At 39.5% G+C, this 22,302-nt stretch overlaps 1 protein-coding gene and 1 long non-coding RNA gene across 6 annotated transcripts in view; one reads left to right on the top strand and one right to left on the bottom strand.

The window, feature by feature from the left end:
• Window positions 1-1,469: 1,469 nt before the first annotated feature.
• The window catches only part of LOC122641755, a 78,174-nt gene continuing 57,341 nt past the window's right edge, over window positions 1,470-22,302 (bottom strand). For 3 of the 5 annotated variants that reach the window (XM_043835042.1, XM_043835043.1, XM_043835044.1), the window contains exons 8-14: window positions 22,038-22,241; window positions 21,610-21,813; window positions 8,115-8,273; window positions 6,295-6,648; window positions 3,782-4,220; window positions 2,144-2,237; window positions 1,470-1,747 (exon numbers count right to left, since the gene is read on the bottom strand). In XM_043835042.1, the coding sequence (XP_043690977.1) occupies window positions 1,543-1,747; window positions 2,144-2,237; window positions 3,782-4,220; window positions 6,295-6,648; window positions 8,115-8,273; window positions 21,610-21,813; window positions 22,038-22,241 (1,659 nt within the window). In that variant the 3' untranslated portion in view covers window positions 1,470-1,542. The remainder of the gene's footprint in view (window positions 1,748-2,143; window positions 2,238-3,781; window positions 4,221-6,294; window positions 6,649-8,114; window positions 8,274-21,609; window positions 21,814-22,037; window positions 22,242-22,302) is intronic. The other 2 variants (XM_043835045.1, XM_043835047.1) reach the window with 2 other exon arrangements.
• LOC122641757 lies at window positions 9,061-9,268 on the top strand. Its single transcript, XR_006329957.1, has 2 exons — window positions 9,061-9,105; window positions 9,160-9,268. It is a non-coding gene; the product is annotated as an uncharacterized LOC122641757 (long non-coding RNA).

Raw genomic sequence — 22,302 nt, 5'->3', positions numbered from 1 at the left:
TCTTCACGTTAATGAAGCAAGAGAATGCTTCATCAGCACCCCCTTAGGTCGATATGTGGATTTCACTCATTCTCTCTCCTATAACTTTAACCAAGTATCCCTCTCTCTTTTTCTCTCATGGTTTATCAATTATGTTTTACTTATTTTTTTATTTTTCCTTTCAATTTTTTAGGATAAATTACACCTGAGGTGCTCTGAGTTTGATAAAAATACGTTTAGGGTGCCTCAAGTTTTAAAACTATCGTTTGAGATATCTTGTGAGTTTAGACCTATCCCAAATTGATATTTTTTCAAGTTTAACCCTCAAACGCCACCAACCGTTGCCTCCCCCACCACTATTGCCGCTATCGTCGCCGCATCACCATCAACTTCACTGCCACTATCACCCGCAACACCCTCTCTTTCCTGCCACTCCGCCCCATCTACGTCCAAGTTTACCCCTCTAATGCCACTCCCATCTACGTCCATCCACCGTTGCCTCCACCACCACTGTTTCCGTTATCGTTGCCGCATCACCACCAACTCCACTACCTCTATCACCCGAAATACCTGTTGGGTTTTTCGGTTAGCTTTATCTAGACCAATTGATGGGTTGGTTCAATGATCTTGTTTTTAGTCATCCATTTAAATGTGAAGTGAAAATTCTTCGAGTGTTGGGAGTTTTAAAAAAGGTAAAATCTTCTAATAAATGGAACATAATTGATAAACCAGGAGAGAGAGAGAGCGCGCGGGGGAGGGGGCAAGAGAGAGAATGAGTAGAATCCGCATGTCGGCTTAATGGTGTAACTGAAGTGAGATTCCTCCCCACTTAGATGAAGATTAACCAGACTCCCATTTTCTTTTCCCACCCCTTTACTTGGTGTCTTAACTCTTAAATTTGTGTCTTAACACACAGATTTCTTTTAAAAACTAACCCTAAGATGCTGCATCCTGCTGTCCTGTAGTTACCCTGCATCAAAAGCTTGGACCGGTACAGAGTCGGTCCAATTCCAACCTAGCTTGGAACACATAGGGTTACTTGAATCCCTTGGAAGGGAAATTACAACAAAAGAGGGTTGATTGCTCGTAGTTCCTCCCCTCCCCCCCCCCCCCCCCTCCCCACCCCGCACCTAGTGATCTTTGCCAACAACCCAATCTGAATACAAAAACCACCTGCATTATGTACAATCGTTCTTCTTTCTATAACCTTCATGTCACCACTCTAATTCTGCAAAGTAAATGGGCAGAATTCAAATCAAAAAATTCTCGATCACTTTCGTTTTCATCTCATATTCGATCAATGATACAAGGACTACATAATTTACATTGTACCATGATAAAAAAAATTTTAAAAAGGGCAAAATCCCTTGGGATCCTTAAGTAAATGGGCAGGATCCACAGTAGATGACTCTTGATATTTTCATCTTATATCATAATCAAAGATACAAGGAATACAAAAATATACAACACCACCAAAAATATGAATGAAGAACCAGGGAATCCAGACATATGAATGAAATCAAGTCTGCTGGAAATCTAAATGCAGAAAATTTTCCTGGATCATCACTCAGTATTAAGCATGCTTCTTTCCCACAAAAATAAACCTGAATTCTCCACATCTTCATAGGATAAAATCGGCAAGTCTAATGATCTCACTCCAAGAGCATTCGAAAAAATCACTAGAAGAGCCTGACAGGCATGGTGTTCCTCCAACTTCTGTAAGTCAGTTAATTCTGATGAGAGGTCCTTCCATGGTTGGTAAAATGACCTGTCCAAGATAATGGATATGTAGTACAGATAACAGTTAGCCAGATTAGTTGATTATTTAAAGGGTTCAATTCTCTTCTACAAAGGATAGATACTTGACAATGGAATAGCACTGCTGGTGGAATAAAAACAGGGGCTAGATCTAATTTCTAAAGCGTCAAAGCAGAACTCTTAAAAATAATTAAATAATCCTAAATTTAAAGCTGTGTCTGTGATGTTCCAAATAATTATGAACCCATTTGAAAAATGTATAATATCAGACTGCTGGTCAACAAAACGTCTATATTGTTTTCTGCCTCTCTTTTTTTTGTGGTTTGGGGGGTTGTTTCTATGGAGTGATGTTTTAACAGTAGATAAGAAATTTAATATAAAAATAACAAGGAAATAATAAGCTTACCATCTCCAAGAAGGTTTAGCTTCAGCAGGGCAACGAATCTTGGAACATAGGGATGCCAAAAGGCTGTGATGATCAACAACTAACAGCTCTGTTTCTGATCCAAATATAAAAAATACAAGTCAATTTTGATAGGAATGCAGCCCTTCTCCTTTGTTCATATTTTGTAGGTAAGTTAGACAATTCCAGGTACAGGAAGAAACAACAATCAGAGTAAAAAATCAACCAGCTATCCACCACATAAAATGACAAACCCACAAAGAATATTTAAAACAAGATGCCCAGGAAAGGAAACAAAGCCTAAGAACGTTAGATATAAAGGCTTAACCTCAGTAGGGTACTTATTTACAGTGCTCCTTATTGTTTCTGATAAACAAGAACAGCTAAATCATGTAGCATATCCCCATTAGTAGAAACCACACCAAAACATATTTAAATGCACTAAAACCGTATGTATTTGTCAAATGCATGGAGAGAAAGTGCATGTTGAGCACAACTCAACTACGCCTTATCCCAACTAAATGGGTTAGATAAAGGGATCCTTTTTCACCATTCAACTTTATTCAAAGATGCGCACAAATTTGATTATCGTATATAAAATAAAATGCATTAAGAAAATCAATCACTTGGTTCATAATTGTTAGGAGATAAGGAGCATTAGAACACATCAGGCACATTCTTCTATCTTCGTGACTTATCACATGACATCAAATAAATGCTCATAGTACCAATGCCTGTAAGTAGCTTGTCACTGCATACCCATATCAGAAGATACCCAAAAAGCCTCTGGGAAAAACCTACTTTTCAGGCAACTCAAATGAATGACAGATTCAGGTTGTATCAGCCAAACAAGCATTCAACAAGCCTAAACTTAATCAACCCACTTAATGACATGCACACAATGATTCCACTAACAATGAAGAATTGGGTTATATAGAACTGCTATCATTTAAAACCACCACAATTACTGTAAAGTATGCCTAGAAAATAAGTTTAAGAGCAGGCTAGGGGCTTGATACATGACATGACATTGAGCTTTTCCCAATTCAAAACCTGCCCATGTGGCATGGCTAATGAACAAAAATCCTCTTTACCAGATGGGTCATGGTACAAAACCAAGGAGATTATACACTTCTTTCCTAGTTATAAAACATTGCATTATTGAGTAATGCAAGGAACAAAATATAGTGCTAACTACATGCTATTCAGTCAAGGTCATCAACCATGGTACTTCACTTGGAAAACAAAACAAATGAGATGGATCCCTTGGCAATCATCAATCAAACAAGTCTCAAACTTCTTCTAAACAAGAGCAGAATGTTTTTTTGTGCACAGATACAAATACCCCCACATGAAAATCAGAAGTTTTGTGCAGGAAAAGGATGACAAGGAGTTTTTTTCACTTCACAGCATAGCGGGCAAGTAGGTTGAGAATATCTTAACAAAAAAAAAATCTATCGTCTGGGAAAAGGCTTTTCCAAGAAACTAATTATTTAATATAGATTATCTGAAGAAATTGTTGGTAAATGGGAAAACTAAGAATCATTTCTGTGAAAATTATCTTGTTATGAACTGTTTCCTATTAATAGTTATAGTGAAACTTTACATAAAAGTTACCAATTAAACAACCAAATGATGTACCTGTAGAAGTAGAGGCATCAGAAAGGAGCAAGAGACAAAGTGCTGAGATGACTGAAGGAAGGACTCTGCAGTTTGATCCAAGTAGCTGCAGGAGGTACAAAATCATAGCAGCCAATGCCTTGTCATTACCATAACTGCTTTCTCTAGATTCACCGTTACCTTTCTTGATGTGGTCCAACAGGGACTGTAGGGTCTCTACATTTGATATTTGTGAAGAAATAGTCTTTGCAAGACAAGACTTGGTTGAAACTCTTCCTAGAATTACTGAAGCCGTAATCCAGCGTAAAAGCTTTGACATTAGAGAGTCTTCACATTGTTCCTTCTCTGAGAAAATTGTGATTTTGGGCTTAGATTCTTCAAGTAGCACCGTCTGCGTGGAGGATGACCGTAGAGTAGCACAAATCGCCCAAATAACAAGCTTTGAGAATTTTTCTCTATCCTGTGAGATTACATTAAAAGAGTAAATCTCATGGAGACACAATTCGCACACAAGATAAATGAAACTGTACAGAAACATCAGTAAGTTACCTTCTCAACTCACCCTTTTCTCATTTGAAGAGAGTTTATACACATAAGAATGTGTAAACACTCACAGCATATTCAAAGGGTTGCATTGGTATTATAAAACATCTGGTCTATATCACCTGAACCCTTATTTCGATATGTCAACCCTTGTTACCACCATATGCATGGATTCTTTAAAATGTATGGTGAATTGAAGTCTGACATCCATCAGATTCTAAAATGGGTGACACTTCTAGCTACCTTCTACAGGTCTATGGACTGATAAAAGTCACAATGTATCTCAACTGTTTAATACTAAGTACAATTTTGGAATGAACCTTTGAATCCAAAATTTTCAGATGTTCAAAGTAACACTACACCCCTAACACTGTAATTCCAACTCCAACATTCACGAGGCACTACACAACCTTTCTTATGCACATGCAAGATCTAAGGGCTGTGATAGTACAATAAAATAACTGGTCTACAATGCATGTGCCCTTATTTTGATGCATGCAAAGCAGATTCACATATCAATTCAACCCCCCGAGAGAGAGAGTGAGAGAGGAAACACGCTTAGTGTTTGTGCACATTCCTTTGGAAATGGCCCAAGGACTGGAAGATGTGTTTTAACACAGTCATGCTGAGAGCTGCAAAGTGGGTGACAACAATTGAGATATTTCATGAGCCTATCATTTCATGTAAACCTTTATATTGCAAGAAAAGTGAAATAACTTAGTGGTTTGGATTTGCACCCTTGGTTGGAAATATACGCTGAACCCTATTGTATACATTGTGTAAAATTGCCTCGTTTTTAGTTCCTGTCCATTTCATGAGGTCTTTGTCAATCCATACAGCTCTAATTTTTTTTGGATTTATTTGTTCCAAGCTGAACTATTTTATTCCAGACATTGTTTTAGTACTAGAAGACAAAAAATGCAAGTAAACAAGTAAATTATGCAGCATGAATGAAGAAACATAATATTGATTAATTATGATATAGTACAAAGTACATGTAACATAAACTCATAGAGACCCAAGTCCCAAGTCCCAACAATACAATATTGTATGGTGATACATGAGTACAAACTGAACCCCCTCAGGCCATCCTAATGGCTAATACCACGAACTATGACGTGGAGGATCGAGCCCACTCATGGAACAGTGAATACAAAGTGAACACCCTCAGGTCATAGTGTGTCGGAAGAAACGCTCGAAGTCCTCCACAGCTGCTCTGTAAATGTCTCATCTACATATTGGGCATTTACCAAACCGAAACAGTGTTGAATCCCTGATTCCTGTGGCATTTAATCTCAGCCATGTTGAAATCACCGAAAAATTTTGGCGAGATTTCGCAGAGTTTTTTAACTATGTTCTATGGTTGGAAAGAAGGTTTTGATATACCTTTATTGGGAGGAAGGATGAGAACCATAAGTCTTGAACTCAAGACCTCTTGGTAGGCAAAACCTTTATCTGCTCCATTTCCTGGGCAGCTCCATTTCCCCAAGTTCCTCTAATAGAGGAGGGGCGGAAATGACCACCCTACCCCTGCCCGAACATAATGCCCGGGTGGGGTCCACCCCCTCTATTAGAGGAACTTGGGGAAATGGAGCGGGCAGGAAATGGAGCAGATAAAAATACCTTGGTAGGGTGCGCTTTTACGCTTCTCCCTTCTACCAACTGCACTAGGCAGTTGTTCTCAAGGTTTTGCTATGTTATGTTGCTGACAGTTTGAATTATTCAAGATGTAAACGAGACTGTCTATTATATTCAAAGTTTTATGCCACAAAGTTTAGTTATTAAATAAATTTAGGAAAGCACCGAGTGATGAAAGTTGCCTTAATTTATGCACTCGTTGATCATTTTACAAGGTCTGCAACACCTTTACCCCAGTTATGTAATATGCTTTTCTGTTAAAAAAAATTATATAAGATCCACCTTGAGAATATGGCAGCTATCAAACTCTCAAACACACACACACACACACAAACATAGTCAGAGAGATATACCTTCTGAAATGTGAAAATTGGTGGTGTGCTCATAAGTATGGCTCTTAGTCCAAGCCCAGCCGTGAGGCCAGATTCCATGTTATTGAATCCATCATCAATGGCTAGAAATAGTTGAAATAAGCCCTCAAATGATAAAGTAATATGTGGTTGGTACATTTTTCTTTTTTGAGAAATCCTGAATGTTGATACCAGTAACTGTAAAATTGAATTAACCAAAGCAACATTCTGCTTAATCAACTTTATGCCAGCTGCTAAGAGTTTCTGCAGATCAAATGACAATTCACATAGTTGCTCAAGGCCATACTTTTGCAGCCACTCGGTCACATTTCTAAAAGAAATAATGCCCACAGTTACCTGAATTCAATGTAGCACATAAAGAGAAATTAGTGGAAAGAAGAGTTTCATGTAATCACCTAATTGTCCACGTGACAAGCGCAAAACAATAATAATCTGGAATATGCAGCTGGACAAACATTTGCCACAAGTGATGCACTTTACAAAGTGATTGAACCATTTCAGAACAAAGGTATTTTGTGTGGGAGTCCTGGGGTACTAAGCTGCTACTTCCTAAGTTCACATAGCCTGGTGACTTGCAATAGGAGGTCAGTGCTCAAATGGGTATAGTCCAGAACTCCAGATCATGTGTGAAACCATAATTCAAAAAAAAATCAAATTTAATAATTTGTGCAAAATAAAAAATTTATGGAACCAAGGATAGAAGTATTCAGAAGAGGGGAGAAGAAAAAGGAAATATTGCATAGACCAGACAGTGATATGTATCACCTGATACTATAGGAAGTTGAATGTTGCAGTGTACCAGATGAAATAATATGTTTAACTAAAATCACTGCTTTTGTATTTATTTAGTGTTCAACTAATTCAAAATTTTAACGATAATCATATAAGCAAAGGGCATCTAATAGAAGTCTGACTTAAAAATAGTTGCATAAGCTAAGCCATACAATACCAGTGTCTGAAATGATATATGCGCCCCCCCCCCCCCCCCACCCCTCCAAAAAAAAGGTAGAAATGACTGATATATTAAATCAAAACATGGTGGTTCTGAAGCAGCTTTTCACAGTAAGGTATTTTATTTTTAAGCGGAAGGAAGATTGCAATCTTAAACATAAATCATGAATGAAGGAAAGCCATGTCACTTGGACTATTCAAAAAATTTGATCTAGATATAAATAATTTTTAAACCAAAATTTGGCATGAAAGAGGTAATGGGGATCTTTTGTAGTTGGGACAGCTCCACCACAAAACTGATCTGCAAAGATGAGATGGTGCACTTGGCAGCCATCAACAACCCCATTAAATGGACTTCTAGATCAAAGGGTCAGTGATAAGAAGGCCACAAAGGTAAGAACTATTTAGGACTTAAAAGGTTCCATTGTTAATGCTTTGGCTCTGAATGACATCAAAGAAGGATTAAAATTGCAACACACAATCATTCATATTAGCATCCAATCCAACACATCATTTGTTGTGATTGCAAAAGAAAACAAATTTTTTTCTTAGAAAAGGTTGTTGATGTATGCAAAAAAATAAAATTTCCCAATTTTTCTTAATTCATTTTACTGCACGGCATTTTCCGCTGATTGAATCATCCTTTCGGATCTCCTAGGACCAGGCAAAAAGCTAGAGCATTAATATTGAAGAACTTATGGCTTCTTTCTTTTCTTTTCTTTGTTTTTTTTTTTTTTAAATACACACCACTAAAATGTAGGCCATAATGTTTATGAGCTTGAAAGCAACAAAATAAAAAAAAAAAAATTTTAAAAAAGTAATGGAATAGGCATGTGTGATACTGTGATTACCTCTAGAACCATTGTCAACTGTGTTACAAGATGATTTTCCGGATCTCCATATAACGTCTCAATACTGAATGAGACAACAGATGATAACCATGAAATTAAACCACAATATTCAACTAGATAACGAACTAGCACTTGCGATTTAATAGACTTCTTCACTATCTGCAACAAAAACCCAACCAATGTCTTTAGTTCAATGAGAACATGCTCAAAGAAATAATGTTGCAGTAACTCTGAAAGCTTAAAAGAACAAAATTAAGTCATACATTCAAGAATTAAAGAGTACACCGAGAATGATGCAACTCTTAATCCTAACGTATGTCCATAAAAGCCTCATGACATAAACATAGTTGAATTGCTATGTCATTTCAATGTAAGTTCCGCAAACTCAAGTTAATATCTACTCTCATTAGAATAAACTCAATACAACTCCCCTAAGCATTATCCCAACTTAAGTAACAAGGGCACAAGTACTTTCCATTTGGCTACAGACACTTGTTGGACACATACATGCATGTCCATACTACCAGACATTTCGGATCTTCTTAATCTACAAAATGAAGAAAATAATGTGCAAAGGAAAGCGGGGGTAGTGGCATGAACTGGAAACATATATAGTCATACCCAAGTGATTGCCTATAAGAATGAAACAAATAAGATGCGCACAGTTGCCAAGTTTTACGGTTGCCATGTCAGACACCAACAGGTTCCCATGTACTTGTTACATAGATCACAATTATTTGGGTCAGCTACAGTGCTAAACAAATCCTGCCTCTGGCATTCCACCTAAAGGTCAATAGAATGAATTTCAAGATTCATTGCAAATGGTATGGCTGAAGACTTTCTGCTGGCTGCCAACCTAATACAACCCTTCCAGGCTTCAGACAGGCGGCACAAAAAGCATTGACAATGTCAAGAATCAAGATATTAAGAAGGTTAAGGAGAAAATAGTTGCAAATGGTGGAAGGATCGATTCAAGAGAGAAGAGGAGAAGGTAGGAGGTGAGAAGAGAAGAAGAGAAGATGAGGGGAAGAGAAGAGAGGAGAAGAAGAGAGAAGCTGATGTGCAACCGAATGTTGGAGAGAGAAGATTCCTCTCCCTATTTGATTTACTAACATGAAGTGAGAATTACAAACACCTCCCTAGGGAGGTAAAAGTAATAAAGTAAAAAGTAAAATTATAACATAAGACAACAAGATACTAAACTAGTGCCCAAACTACCCTTATTACATAAACTCTAACACTCTCCCTCAAGCTAGAGAAAAAATGTCATACAAAAAGGCACTAAACTGATGAGGGATGAGCCCCTGGGTAAAGATGTCAGCTAATTGATCGCATATCTTAACAAAAGGAATACAAATGTATCCAGAGTCAATCCTCTCCATGATGAAATGTCGGTCCACTTCAATGTGTTTTGTCCTGTCATGTTGCACAAGGTTGTGTGCTATACTTATGGCGGCCTTGTTATCACAATAGAGTCTCATAGGTGCCTCAGTATCAAATCCCAGCTCTTGGACCAGCCTTCCCAACCATAGGAGTTCACACACTCTATGAACCATAGCCCTGGACTCTGCCTCTGCACTGGATTGGGCCACAACAGGTTGTTTTTCGCTTCTCCATGTGACCAGTTTACCTTCCACAAATGTACAATATCCTGATGTAGACCGTCTGTCAGAAACTGAATCAGCCCACTGTATCAGTGTATCCCTCTATCCTCAGATGGTTGTGCTTGGCATATAATAGTCCTTTTCCTTGGGTGGACTTCAAGTACCTAAGGATACGATACACAATATCCAAGGTGCCCACTCTTGGGGACATGCATAAACTGACTCACCATCCTAACTGCAAAGGTGATATCTTGGCTAGTCAAAGAGAGATAGATCAGCTTCCCTACCAACCTATGGTATTTTCCGGCATCAACAAGAGAAGGGCCACAATCTTCTCCTAGCTTGTGGTTCTGCTCAATAGGACAACGTGCTAGTTTGCAACCCAACATCCTTGTTTCTTTCAACAAGTCCAGAACAAACTTCCTTTGACATATATTGATTCCCTATTTAGATCTTGATACTTCAATCCCCAAGAAATACTTCAAGGGTCCAAGATCTTTAATCTCTCTTTTGGCCAAGTAGGTCTTTAGTCTAGCCATCTCAGCCATGTCGTCTCTCATCACCACAATGTCATCAACATAAACAATAAGGGTTGCGATGGTACCATTACCTCGCAGGGTAAATAAAGTATGGTCAGCTTGGCTCTGGGAATACCCATTCTTCAAAATGGTCTGTCTAAACCTCTCAAACCAAGCCTTTGGGGACTATTTGAAACCATATAGTGCCTTCTTGAGGCGACACACTTTCACTTCAGCTGAGGGAAACTTGAAGCCAGGTGGAGTTTACATGTACACTTCCTCTTCTAGATCATCATGGAGGAAAGCATTCTTTACATCCAACTGATACAATGGCGAATCTTTATTAGCCGCCAATGATAAGAGAACTCTTTTTGAGTTGTGTATACCCACATAAGCAAATGTCTCCTAATAATCAATCCCATACACCTGACTGTATCCTTTGGCCACCAACCTGGCCTTGTATCTCTCAACTATACCATCTAATCAGTACTTGACTATGTAGACCCATCTGCATCCAACTAGAACTCTCCCCCTGGGAAGATCAACCAGTTTCCAAGTGCAATTCTTTTCAAGTGTCAGCATTTCCTCAGACATGGCTTGCTTCCACTTGGGGTCAGACACAGCCTCAGGCCCTCAGTGACATTCTTGGGAATGGAAATGGAGGAAAGGGTAGCAGTAAAAGCAACACTTGTGAAGATAGAGCATTATAGGAGACAAACTGGGCTATGTGATTAGTACAAACTGGCTTTCCCTTTCAAATAGCAATGGGAAGATCTAGCTCAGAGGGAAGAGGAGTATTACTTGACTAAGAAAAGTGGAGCTTAGGCTGTGGATCCAAAGAGGACTCTTGGCAGGTCTTCTTCTTCCTTCCCTTTCTTTTGTACACAATTAACTCCTTATTGCCAAAACCAACACCTGATTGATCACCAATATCAACAACAGCCCCTTCTTTGTGTTTCCCAATATCAAACAAAAAATGGAGAAGGCAAAGGTGGGAAAAAAGGGATTATATCAGCAGCCTTTTCATTCCCACTATTCTCCCCCTAAAGAGGATGCTGATGAAGAGTAAAGAAAGGTATAGATTCAAAGAAGGTGATATCTTTGGAGAGAAGTCTTCGGGAAGAGGTATTGTAGCCATAGTACAAAAACTCATTTCGTCTCGGTCGAAATTTCAAGAATTTCGAGCATCTCGGTCGAGTCGAAACGAAATGCAACATCGAATTGAAAAAATACAATATTTCGAAAATTTCGGAAATTTTGGTCATCTCGTTTCTGAAATCTCGATAATTTCGGTCATCTCATTTCGGAAATTTCGGTCATTTTGGCATTTTACATCCACTGAAAAAATACCATATTTCGACGAAATTTCGACATATCGAAAATTTTGGTCAGACCGAAACACCGAAACGAAACGAAATTTTAAACCTTGATTGTAGCACTTATACCTCTTGGTAGAGGAGGAATATCCAAGGAAAAGGCATTTGAGTGCCCTGGGGTCAAGCTTAGTCCTAGCAGATGGACGTGGCAGACACACCCAAACACCTTGGGAGGAAGAGAGAAAGCAGAAGCCAGAGGAGGCAATGTTTCCAAAGGGGATTTGGAGCCAAGAAGTTTAGTAGGCATGCGGTTGATTAAAAAAGCAACAATAAGAAGAGCATCAGACCAAAAGGTCTTCAGGACATGCAAGCCAAATAGGAGACTCCTAGTGACTTCAAACAAATGGCGATTTTTTCTCTCAGCTACTCCATTCTTTCATCTCTTCCCAATTAATGGGTGCTCTACCTTCATCTTCAAGATTCCTTTCAATAGTTCTTCACCATTCACAGGCTGATCCCACTAGCTTAGTGCGAGCTAGTTTCATCTTCCTAGATTCTAATAAAATCATACCAATCAAAATAATCATCTAAAGCTGCCAACCAATCACAAAATACATGTGGATCATGTCTGCCATCATATTCCTTCAAGTCGAGCTTGACCTTTTGTGTATCATCAAAGCGTCAATGAGGAGTGATGCAGATTCATCATCGAAATGGGCTTTATTTCTTTAGAAATAATTCTAGGGTTGGGATTCATATATGTTGGGCCTTTGATCCCAAGGGTTTTCTATGTAATAGACCACTTTAATGGGCCTAAACTAGGGGTACATAGGTTGCATACGGGATTAGCCCAATACTTAGTTTATTTTTATGTTTTTTAATTGAACCAGTTCAAATTAGTTGTATCCAATTGGTTCAATTTAAGTGATTTAATTGTCTTTTATTTTAAGTTAATAAGGACAATTAGGTTTTTTTATTGTTTTAAGTTATTAGCTTTTAATTGTAGTCATTCCCTTTCACGATTTAAGTGAGGGAAGTGTTTAGATTGTATTAGGATTTGGCTATTAGCCTTTTATTATAAATATTAAATCGTGGAAGGCTCCCCCACAGTTTGATGAATTAAAAAAAAAAATCGTGGTTGCTGCCTTTGTTGCTACTGCTGCTCCTTGAGAGTGTTCATCCTTGTGGTTCTATCAAGGTGGAAAGGGTAGGTGGATCTCCTACGACTCCTTACGTCGTGACGGCTGGGAGGATCTCCATTGAAGGTGGTTCTATCCTTCTCCATTATTCAAGCTGCTACTGCTGCTGCCATTGAAGACCTGCAATTTCTCCTTATTTTCTAGAAGATTACATAAAAGGTAATTTTCGAAAAACCCTACCCAGCAAGATCTAACCATTAGACTACTTTCATATTCAAATCCTAGCATCCCAAACACTTCCCCTCCACTCGATATTCATCTCAGCCCCATCCAGCCACCCAAACCCTAATTCCCCATTAACCTCCATTAATCCTAGAACCCTAGAATTTTCAGAACTAACACTTCCAGCCATCACTTGGACTTCATACCCTAGCCGAGTGGTATTCCCTACCAGTACAGAACTCGACCTTAGTCCCTTGCCCTAATTCCAAGTTTAAACCCTAATTTCACCCTAAATCCTAAAACCAAAACCCGAAACCCTAACCCTAATTTTCTGAAATTTGAAATTTTGTTCAAACCTACACTATTAGCTTCTCCTAGACCTGCCTATTAAAATCATATAAGATTTAACCTCATTCTCATAAACCTAACCCTAATTCTGCCCATTCGAACCAGCAGCCCCCTTTTGATCCTATTGCTTGGCCTCTAGTAGGATCCTTCTCCTATCTAGAGCTACATTAAGTTTCAGCATTAAAATACGATCTCACATGTTCTTCGAATGTAGGCCGAACCATAGGAGCTCTAAGAGATTCTCTATCTTCTATATACCTTCGGATAGTGTGATGCACCTGAGATTGTACCTGATATCTATCCTCTTCAGGTGGTACATTACTGCCCTTAACCGAAGTGACTGGACGACATAGTTGTTAAGGCGCCTAGACGAACCAAGGCAATCGAGGGGGTTAAAAACCAAGTCAGCACCAACAAGGCGACCAAGGCAACACCAGAAATTAAGACGAGAGAAAGGCTCCTGGACGCCTAGGCTGTGACCTATCATTGATAGCTCTCTGTTCAGCCCTTAATTCTTCTGATATAGCCCTCTGTTCAGTAGAGAAACGCTGAAACATCTCAATCACTATAGCCATAGGGTCAGGTAGAGCTGGTAACCTTGGTGAACCATCATGTGTCATGCTTTGATACCTATTAATGTAGTCCTAGATTTGAATTGCTCAAACTATAAACCAAAACAGAATCTTTACCAAAGGATAGGTTCAGATTGGTAGGGTTTATAATAACAGGAAATCAGGTGGTTGAATAGGCTTAATATTTAGGTTGAGTGCATAGTTATCAACGCATCGCCTGGCGTCCAGGCTCCTTGATCGCCTTGGGAGCCTTGCCACCATGGCTGTGTCACCTTGATTTTTGACCCTCTAAACCATCCCGCCTCGATACCTATGGTCAAGTGTGGGTAGGGTAGAGGGGATTATATGCTCAAAGTTATGGCTAATCTAGAGTTATGGAGGTTTCCTAGTAGAGATAGGATAGAGGGGTAAAACTGTAAAAGTGTAATTTCAGACAATCGGCTGGTCAGAATGCCCTCAAACTTGAATAGAATTCATGATTAGGGTTGTTGAACATTCGATCAAAATTTGAATGCATTCCAACGGCTGGATAGGGCTGGGCAGAAATCCTGTGAAAATCACCATGTATATGATCTTCTAGAAGGAAAGAAGAATAATTGCAAGTTTTCTGTTTCAGACTTGCATGTTGATGGTAAACCTTTGATATCAGATTTCTAGGGCAGTAGAACAGCAGTAGAAGACGTAAAGAACAATCAACATGAACCACCTGGGCTTCCCACCGCAAGGTGTCAATTGGATCAAACACCAATTCCTTCAAACGTTAATCAAACACAAGATTCTTCTTCGTGAGGAAGACAAGTTGCAGAGCTGCAGCTTTGTTTTTGCTTTCAAAATTTCGTGTGAGGTAAAAAGAGCCTCCACAATTTTCTTTATTTAAAGGCCTGAAGGCCAAGTTCTCTTAATCACACTAGGGGACTAAAAGTCCACCTTGCCGAGCTTAGCCTAACAAAACACTTCCTCTCTTATGCGTGGAGAGGAGTGGACCCAACTTACCATAAGTAAAAAAGTAATTAAAAAAAAAAAAGGAAATAAATTAAGTCACTTAAATTGAACCAAAGTTAGACAAACTTGGACCCGGTTCAATTTAAAACAAAAGACATAAAAAAAAAAACTATGGGAACTGTTAACAGGAAAGAATAGAGCTCAATGCTTGGATGTGTTAATGAACATCCAAGCCCCTTTATTTATAATAGAAGAGGGAGAGAAAAATTACAGAATTGACCCAACACTGTTCACCATCACTGTTAATGTGAACAGTGTCAGAGCCCTAATTACAATTTTACCCTTGCTCAAAATACTTCCCACGATTATTATCCTAACACTCCCCTCAAGTTGGAGCATAAATATCAAACATGCCCAGCTTGACTAAAATAGGATGAAAGACTTTCCCACTCAACCCTTTAGTGAACACATCAGCCAGTTGATCAGAGACTTCACAAAAGGAACACAGATCAGTCCTTCTTCCAGCTTCTCTTTGATGAAATGCCTATAAACCTCTACATGCTTGGTACGATCATGCTGAACCGGATTGTGAGCAATGCTAATGGCAGCCTTGTTGTCATAATACAACATCATAGGGAGACAGACAGGAACACCAAGATCTTGTGATAAATCTCTAAGCCATAACAGCTCACAAATGCCTTGTGCCATAGCATGAAATTTTGCTTCAGCACTGGACCTTGCTACCACATTCTATTTCTTGCTACGCCAAGTGACAAAATTTCCACCTGCAAAGGAGCACTAACCAAATATGGACTTTCTATCAGAAGATCCAGCCCAATCAGCATCAGTATACGCTTCAACTCGTAGATGGCCATGAGGAGATAAGAGAATCCCTTTTCCCAGGGTTGACTTCAAATAACGAAGAATACGAAGAACAACATCCATATGAGAGGAATAAGGATCACGCATGAACTGACTTACCAAACTCACGACAATGGCTATGTCTAGCCGTGTGTAAGAGAGGTAAATAAGTTTCCCTACCAGTCGCTGGTACGACCTTTGTCAACCGGTACACCCTCTTTTTCCTTGAGTCTTGTAGTAACCACCATAGGTGTATCATCAGGGTGACACCCTAACATCCTGGTCTCAGATAATAGATATAGGATATACTTCCTTTGAGAAAGAAAGATGCCCTTTGAAGATCGTGCAACCTTTATCCCTAGAAAGTACTTCAGCTTTCCCAAATCCTTTGTTTCAAATTCACGGCCAAGGAAAGTCTTCAATTTGTTGATCTCATCACCATCATTCCCTGTCACCACAATATCATCCACCTTATCACCATTCCTTTTGATAAACAGAGTATGGTCAGCATTACTCTGCTTATATCCCACAGAAACCATAGCCTTATGAAATCTTCCAAACCAGGCACGAGGTGATTGCTTTAGCCCATATGAAGCACGCTTCAACTTACATACCTTGCCGCTGGTTTTGTCACATGAGAACCCAGGTGGAATGTCCATAGATACCTCCTCTTCAAGCTCTCCATGGAAGAAGGCAATCTACTCATCCAACTATTGTAAATCCCATCCCAGATTTACTGCACAAGTCCTAGTACCTTTGCGACGAGCAATAGGTAACTCAGGAGAAGGGGTTTTACGTGGAGTGGGAGGATGATCCGGATCCTGAGTCAGCAACTGAATGGGTATTGGGGCTGTAGTGGATGGAAGTTGCTTGTATTTGGAACATCCTCTCTGATATGTTTTGAGATTTGAGTCAAACTCTCCAATGGTTTTCTGGACTGGAGTAAGCTCCCTCTGAACAGGAATTGTGTCATTACCAGTATCCGAGGTCTCCCCCTGTGTGGAATCCTCTTCATTAGATGGTATGTGAAGGATAAGAGTGGGTTCAGGCTGGTAATACATGGGAGCCTCAAGAGGGAGAGGGGCCCCAAGAGTCAACACCTCTTCACTGGAATTCTCCCCCTGAATAGGTGTAGTAGGATAATAGGAAAGGATTTCATGGAAAATGACATCCAAACTTACTATGGTACGATGGGTGGGTGGATGGTAACATTTATAACCCTTCTGGGAGGGAGAATAGCGCAAGAAAATGCACCAAAGGCCACGGGGTTCAAGTTTACTAGGGGACCGAGTATCCCTAGCATAACAAACACAGCCAAAAACTTTAGGTTGAACTATAAAGGTTGAGGAGCCATTTAAAAGGGCAGCAGGGGTACAGGAATCAAGGACTTGGGTAGGCAGCCTGTTAATATGGTATGTTGAACAGCATCCCCCCAATATTGGGGAGGAACATTACAAGCAAACATAAGTGCCCAAGCCACCTCTAAGAGGTGGCGATTTTTTCTTTCAGCCACTCCATTTTGGGTAGGGGTATCCACACAACTGGTTTGGTGGAGGATCCCATGGGCAACAAGGTAGTTTTGGAACTGACCTTCCATATATTCTTTGCTATTGTCACTCCTCAAAATTTTGAGAATGGCATTATATTGGGTCTGAACGAATTTATGAAAATGCTGAAAACATGAAAAAACATCACTTTTATTATGTATCAAATACACCCAGGTACTCCTAGAGTGGCAATCAATAAAGGAAACAAGCCAACGATGGCCAGAAATAGAAGATTTTCGACTAGACCCCACACATCAGTATGAACCAAATTAAAAAGGGAAAGACTTCTTTTATTAAAAATAGAATAAGTTGAACGAGTCTATTTGGCCAGAACACAAGCCTCACAAAAAAGGTCATCCTTATTGCATTGTTTAACTAATGCTGGAAATAAATGAGATAAAATTCCTAAAAGGGGGGGTGACCTAATTGATTATGCCATTGTTGAAGTTCAGAAGAGACCAATGAAGTTTGATGAAGGGGAGATAATGGTGGTGATGAAGGAGTACGACCATCATCAAGCAAATACAATCCACCATGCACTTTACCCCATCCAATCGTCGCCCCAGCTGCCAGATCCTGAAAAACACAGTAGGAAGGAAAAAAAAGTCACTTTACAGTTCAAGTCACGAGTAAGACTACTAATGGACAGAAGGTTAGTAATAAAATTAGGTTTATGTAAAACAAAGGATAAAGAGATAGACGGAGAGCAACTTATAGAGCCTTTCCCAAAGACAAAGGAGAGAGAACCATCAGCCACCCAAACTTTGTTTTTCCCAGAAGTGGGTGAATAGTGATAAAAGAGGCTAGAGGATTCGATCATGTGATCAGTGGCACCAGAGTCTATGATCCAAGGGGTGAAGACTAATGATGCACAATGACCAGCAAACGAACTACCTGAGTGGACAAAATGGGAACCTGAAGTGGCAGATTGATCGGCAGGAGTTGATGTAGTAGATGTAGCAGAAGCCTGTAACATACGACGGAATGCCTAAAGTTCAACCTAGGAGAGACCAGTGTCAGTAGAAGGAGCCATGGGAACCATCTCGGTATGATTGGCTTTGTTTTTCAAATTCCCACGAGCAGCACGCTTGGCCTCAAAATCAATTGGTTTACCGTGAAGCTTCCAGCAAGTGGCTTTGGTGTGATAGGGTTTATTGCAGTGTTCACATCTCACAATCCCTTTGGAAGAATTACTAGGAGCAATAGGAGCAGCAGCGGCAGCAGTCTGTAGAGCAGATCGGTTAGTGATTGGAGTATGTAGCATGGCTGCCCTACGATTTTCTTCAGAAAGAACTAAAGCATAGGACTGCTCCAAGTTAGGGAATGAAACCCTGCCCAAAACCTGAACTCGAATCTGGTCATATTCAACATTTAAACCAGCCAGGAAGTCATAAACTCGAATCTTGTAAACATGCTTGCGATATGCAGCAATATCAGTTGCATTAGTGGGCTGATAATCTGAGTAATGGTCCAGATGTTGCTATAGACTACAAAGGACAGCATAATACTTAGAGATGGAAAGTTCTTTTGAGTAGTGTCATGAATCTTCTTGCAGAGATCATAAACCTGGGCATCGTTTCCAACCTTTCCATAAGTTTCCTTCGCAGCCATCTAAATCTGAGCAGCAGTTTCGAGTAGCAAATAACCATTGGCCAGATCTAGTTGCATGGAGTAAAGTAAAAAAGACATGACTTGAGAGTCATCGGAGACCCATCGATCCTGAAGAGGACCAGCAGTAGATGGTTTCTCAGCAGTGCCAGTGATATGTCCAATAAGACCACTGCCAGCAATAGTGAGATATGTAGACCTGGACCACATCAGGTAATTAATTGGGAAAATTACATGATTAGCTACTTTTGGGTTTTCATTTACAAAAATATCCACCCTATGTTTGAGTTAACAAAAATAGACAAAAACAAGTTTAGTTTTACAAAACTAGACAATATAGTGACTCTCCTTCCTTCCTCGGCAGTTCCCCTATGAAAAAATCTCATTTTTTTTCCTCTGTTACTTGGGGTAGCAGAGAATGGCAATGGCCGGGACAAGGGTAGGGTTGCAGGGAATAGAGGATGCCTGGGCGAGAAGGCAATGACAGGGGTAAAAATGTCTAAAAAAGTAAGTGTGGAGGGAGAGACACTATTTTGTCCAGTTTTGTAAACCTTAACTTGTTTTTGTCTATTTTTGTTAACTAAAACATAGGGTGGACAGTTTTGTAAATGAAAACCCAAAAGTAGCTAATCATGTAATTTTCCCTAATTAATTCCATCAAATTTGATGGAGGAAGCAAAAGGAAGATACTCTTGTCGTGGCTGTCCATCAAGGCCAGAAGTAATAGTAAAAGTGTTGTCAGACATTAGGGCACAATAGAAGAGAACCAATCCAAAAAATAACAAGATCTTCACACTCAACCGTGGGAACCAGCGCAAACAAGGATCGAGTGCTCTTGCTGGTAATAGGAGACACTCCTCCAAAAAGTGGCTGCAGATGATGAGAGGGGAATGAGATTGATCCTGTCAGGGTTTTGGGAGAAAACCCGAATCGCAAGAAGCTGTCCAGGTGAAAGAGAACCAAAAAAAACAAAGCTGATGTGGCCAAGAAACAGATCGAGTGCTCCTTAGTTGAAGGTGAAACACTACTCCAAAAATCAGCAGCAACAGAAGCCCAAAAACCCTAAATCGATCTTGTCAGGGTTTTGAAAAAAAACCTAAAAATTAGGCTGATATTGATGAAGGGAAGAGGCTGAAAAATAGTAGCTTGTCCAAGAAATCCCTGCTGCTCTTGATCTTCTAAGAAAAAAGAGAATTGATCCTCACTGATAGAGAAGGAAGTAGTCCCCAAGGTGAAGGTTCAAAAATAGCAGGTAGGAAGTGGCACAGCTGCTGTCGATCTTGAATTAGGTCATCAATGAATGAGGTATTGAAGGGCAGCAACTAGATCCATGGATCACCTCATTAGTGCTGCCCTGTAATAATGGAAGAAACCAGAGACAAAAAAAGGGAGGAGAAAGAGAAAGATGGGAGAAAAAGAAGAGGGATTTGAACCCACACTCAAACCTGCTCTAATGCCATGTTAACAGGCAAGAATAGAGCTCAATGCTTGGATGTGTTAATGAACATCCAAGCCCCTTTATTTATAATAGAAGAACGGAGAGAAAAATTACAGAATTGACCCAACACTATTCACCGTCACTGTTCAAGATACTGTTCAGTGAACAGTGCCACAATCCTAATTACAACTCTATCCCTGCTCAAAATACTCCCACGGTAATTATTCTAACAGGAACTAAAACTGCAAGCTATTTGGACTTCTTCCTACGGATGTAGGTCTTCAGATCTGCATCACCATCTCTACTGCAGGTGCATTTATCTTCTTTTCTTTAGTTCATGGACCCACATCGTCTTTCTGACTTCCTTACAGGTTTGGCTACTAGAGCATATCTGGTTCCGGATCATCGACTTCGTGATAGTGCCCTTCAGCATGCAGTTTGTTATCCTCCACTTAGGGACAACTCGCCCCACTATCTGGTGTTTGATTGCACGACATTCATATTGATATGGCTTCTGATCATAACTATTGCTGTTATTTACCTATTTGTACGAGAATAAATTGATGTGTAAGAACTTTTTTCTTTTGGGGGAATTTGAAGTTTGAGAACTTTATCAGTATTAGAACAATTGAACTCGACTTCAATGAACTTTGATGTAGTTGACACATGTCCGGCTGACACATTGGGCAAACTTGCTTATGTTGTTAAAATAGTGTTCTCAAACATATAAGTAATGAAAATATATGTAGGATGGCATTTTATGTCATTCGGTATAAACAGAAGAAATGCATCTGTTAATATGCAGTCCATACATGTTTCTGTTCTTTTTTCAGTGGCAGAAATACTTCTTTTCCCGTTTTACCATGCATCATTTATCTGACTCGGAAATACTATTTTGGAGCAGAAACATTGCCATACAGTCCCATACTAACCTCTTTCTCCCACCGCTACTTCCTCCTCCCCCTATCTCTTTCTTCTCTTCCTTCCTTCCTTCCTTCCTCCACCTCCATTCCCTATCTCTTTCTTCTTCTTCCTCCACCTCCATTCCCTTCTCGTCCTCTGCTTCCTCTTCCTCATTTTCTTACTTCACTCTCTTTTTTTCAGTGACGACTTGAGCATCCACGAGTGCTTTGCCACCTAGGCAACGCCTTGACAACTATGATGGCAACGAATAGGAGCCAGTAGATTCTCTCAAAATATCATGTAATGATATGACAGAGAACACTTGAATTTCACAAGAATGGCTTAATGAAGCTAAAATTCTATCAAGTAACCAGTGTTCTAGTTTGGCACATAAACCATAAAGTCGAAACAAAACATGCATTGCACATAGACCATAATTTACAGCAAACAAATATCACAAAGTGAACTTCACATTACCTGAAGAATTAGTATTCTTGACTCATAATCTGAGAGAGAAGAAGCGTAAAATCCCATCAAATTCTCAATAATGCATTTCCTCTTAAATATTTGAGCATCATCATCTAAATTCAACCCTGCATATGATAACCGAAGAAGCCACAATCTGTCTCCTTTGAAATTAACCGAGCTACTACCAAAGAAAGTATGAAATAAAGGTATAGACTGCAAATTTAAAAAAAAAAAAAAAGATGTTAATAATGGAGAGTGGAGACAACTCCTATACAGGACAACCAAGGACATGAAATATAATAATTTCATGGTTGACTCCTTCCCAGTTTAAACTGAACATCAGAAAAATAATGAATGAATGAACTATTGGTTCAGGGGTCTACAAAACGCTAAAAACTTGAAGTCAGAAACTTGTTTCAATTAGGTAACATAGATACCTTCAAGTTCACCCTAGGTGATCTCATCAAAAGTTTACTCATAGTAACGTAATGTTCATGTGAAGGATCCAACAATATGAAAGATGCCTCAGCCGCAAAAATGCCTATCAGTGAAGGAATTTTTTGCCATGGATCTTCTATTCCATTTTGCAAATATGTCAATAGAAGCTGAAGCCGTAATCCCTCCTTCCTGTTTCTGCAGTTCTGCAACAAAGAGTCAAGGTTAAAGAAACAGCCATGCGATTTCTTACAAAATCATGTATAA

This window comes from Telopea speciosissima, chromosome 10, assembly GCF_018873765.1.
Source record: "Telopea speciosissima isolate NSW1024214 ecotype Mountain lineage chromosome 10, Tspe_v1, whole genome shotgun sequence".
Lineage (NCBI taxonomy): Eukaryota > Viridiplantae > Streptophyta > Magnoliopsida > Proteales > Proteaceae > Telopea > Telopea speciosissima.
Note: the sequence above shows the minus strand (reverse complement) of the source record. Positions and strands in the feature narration are given on the sequence as shown.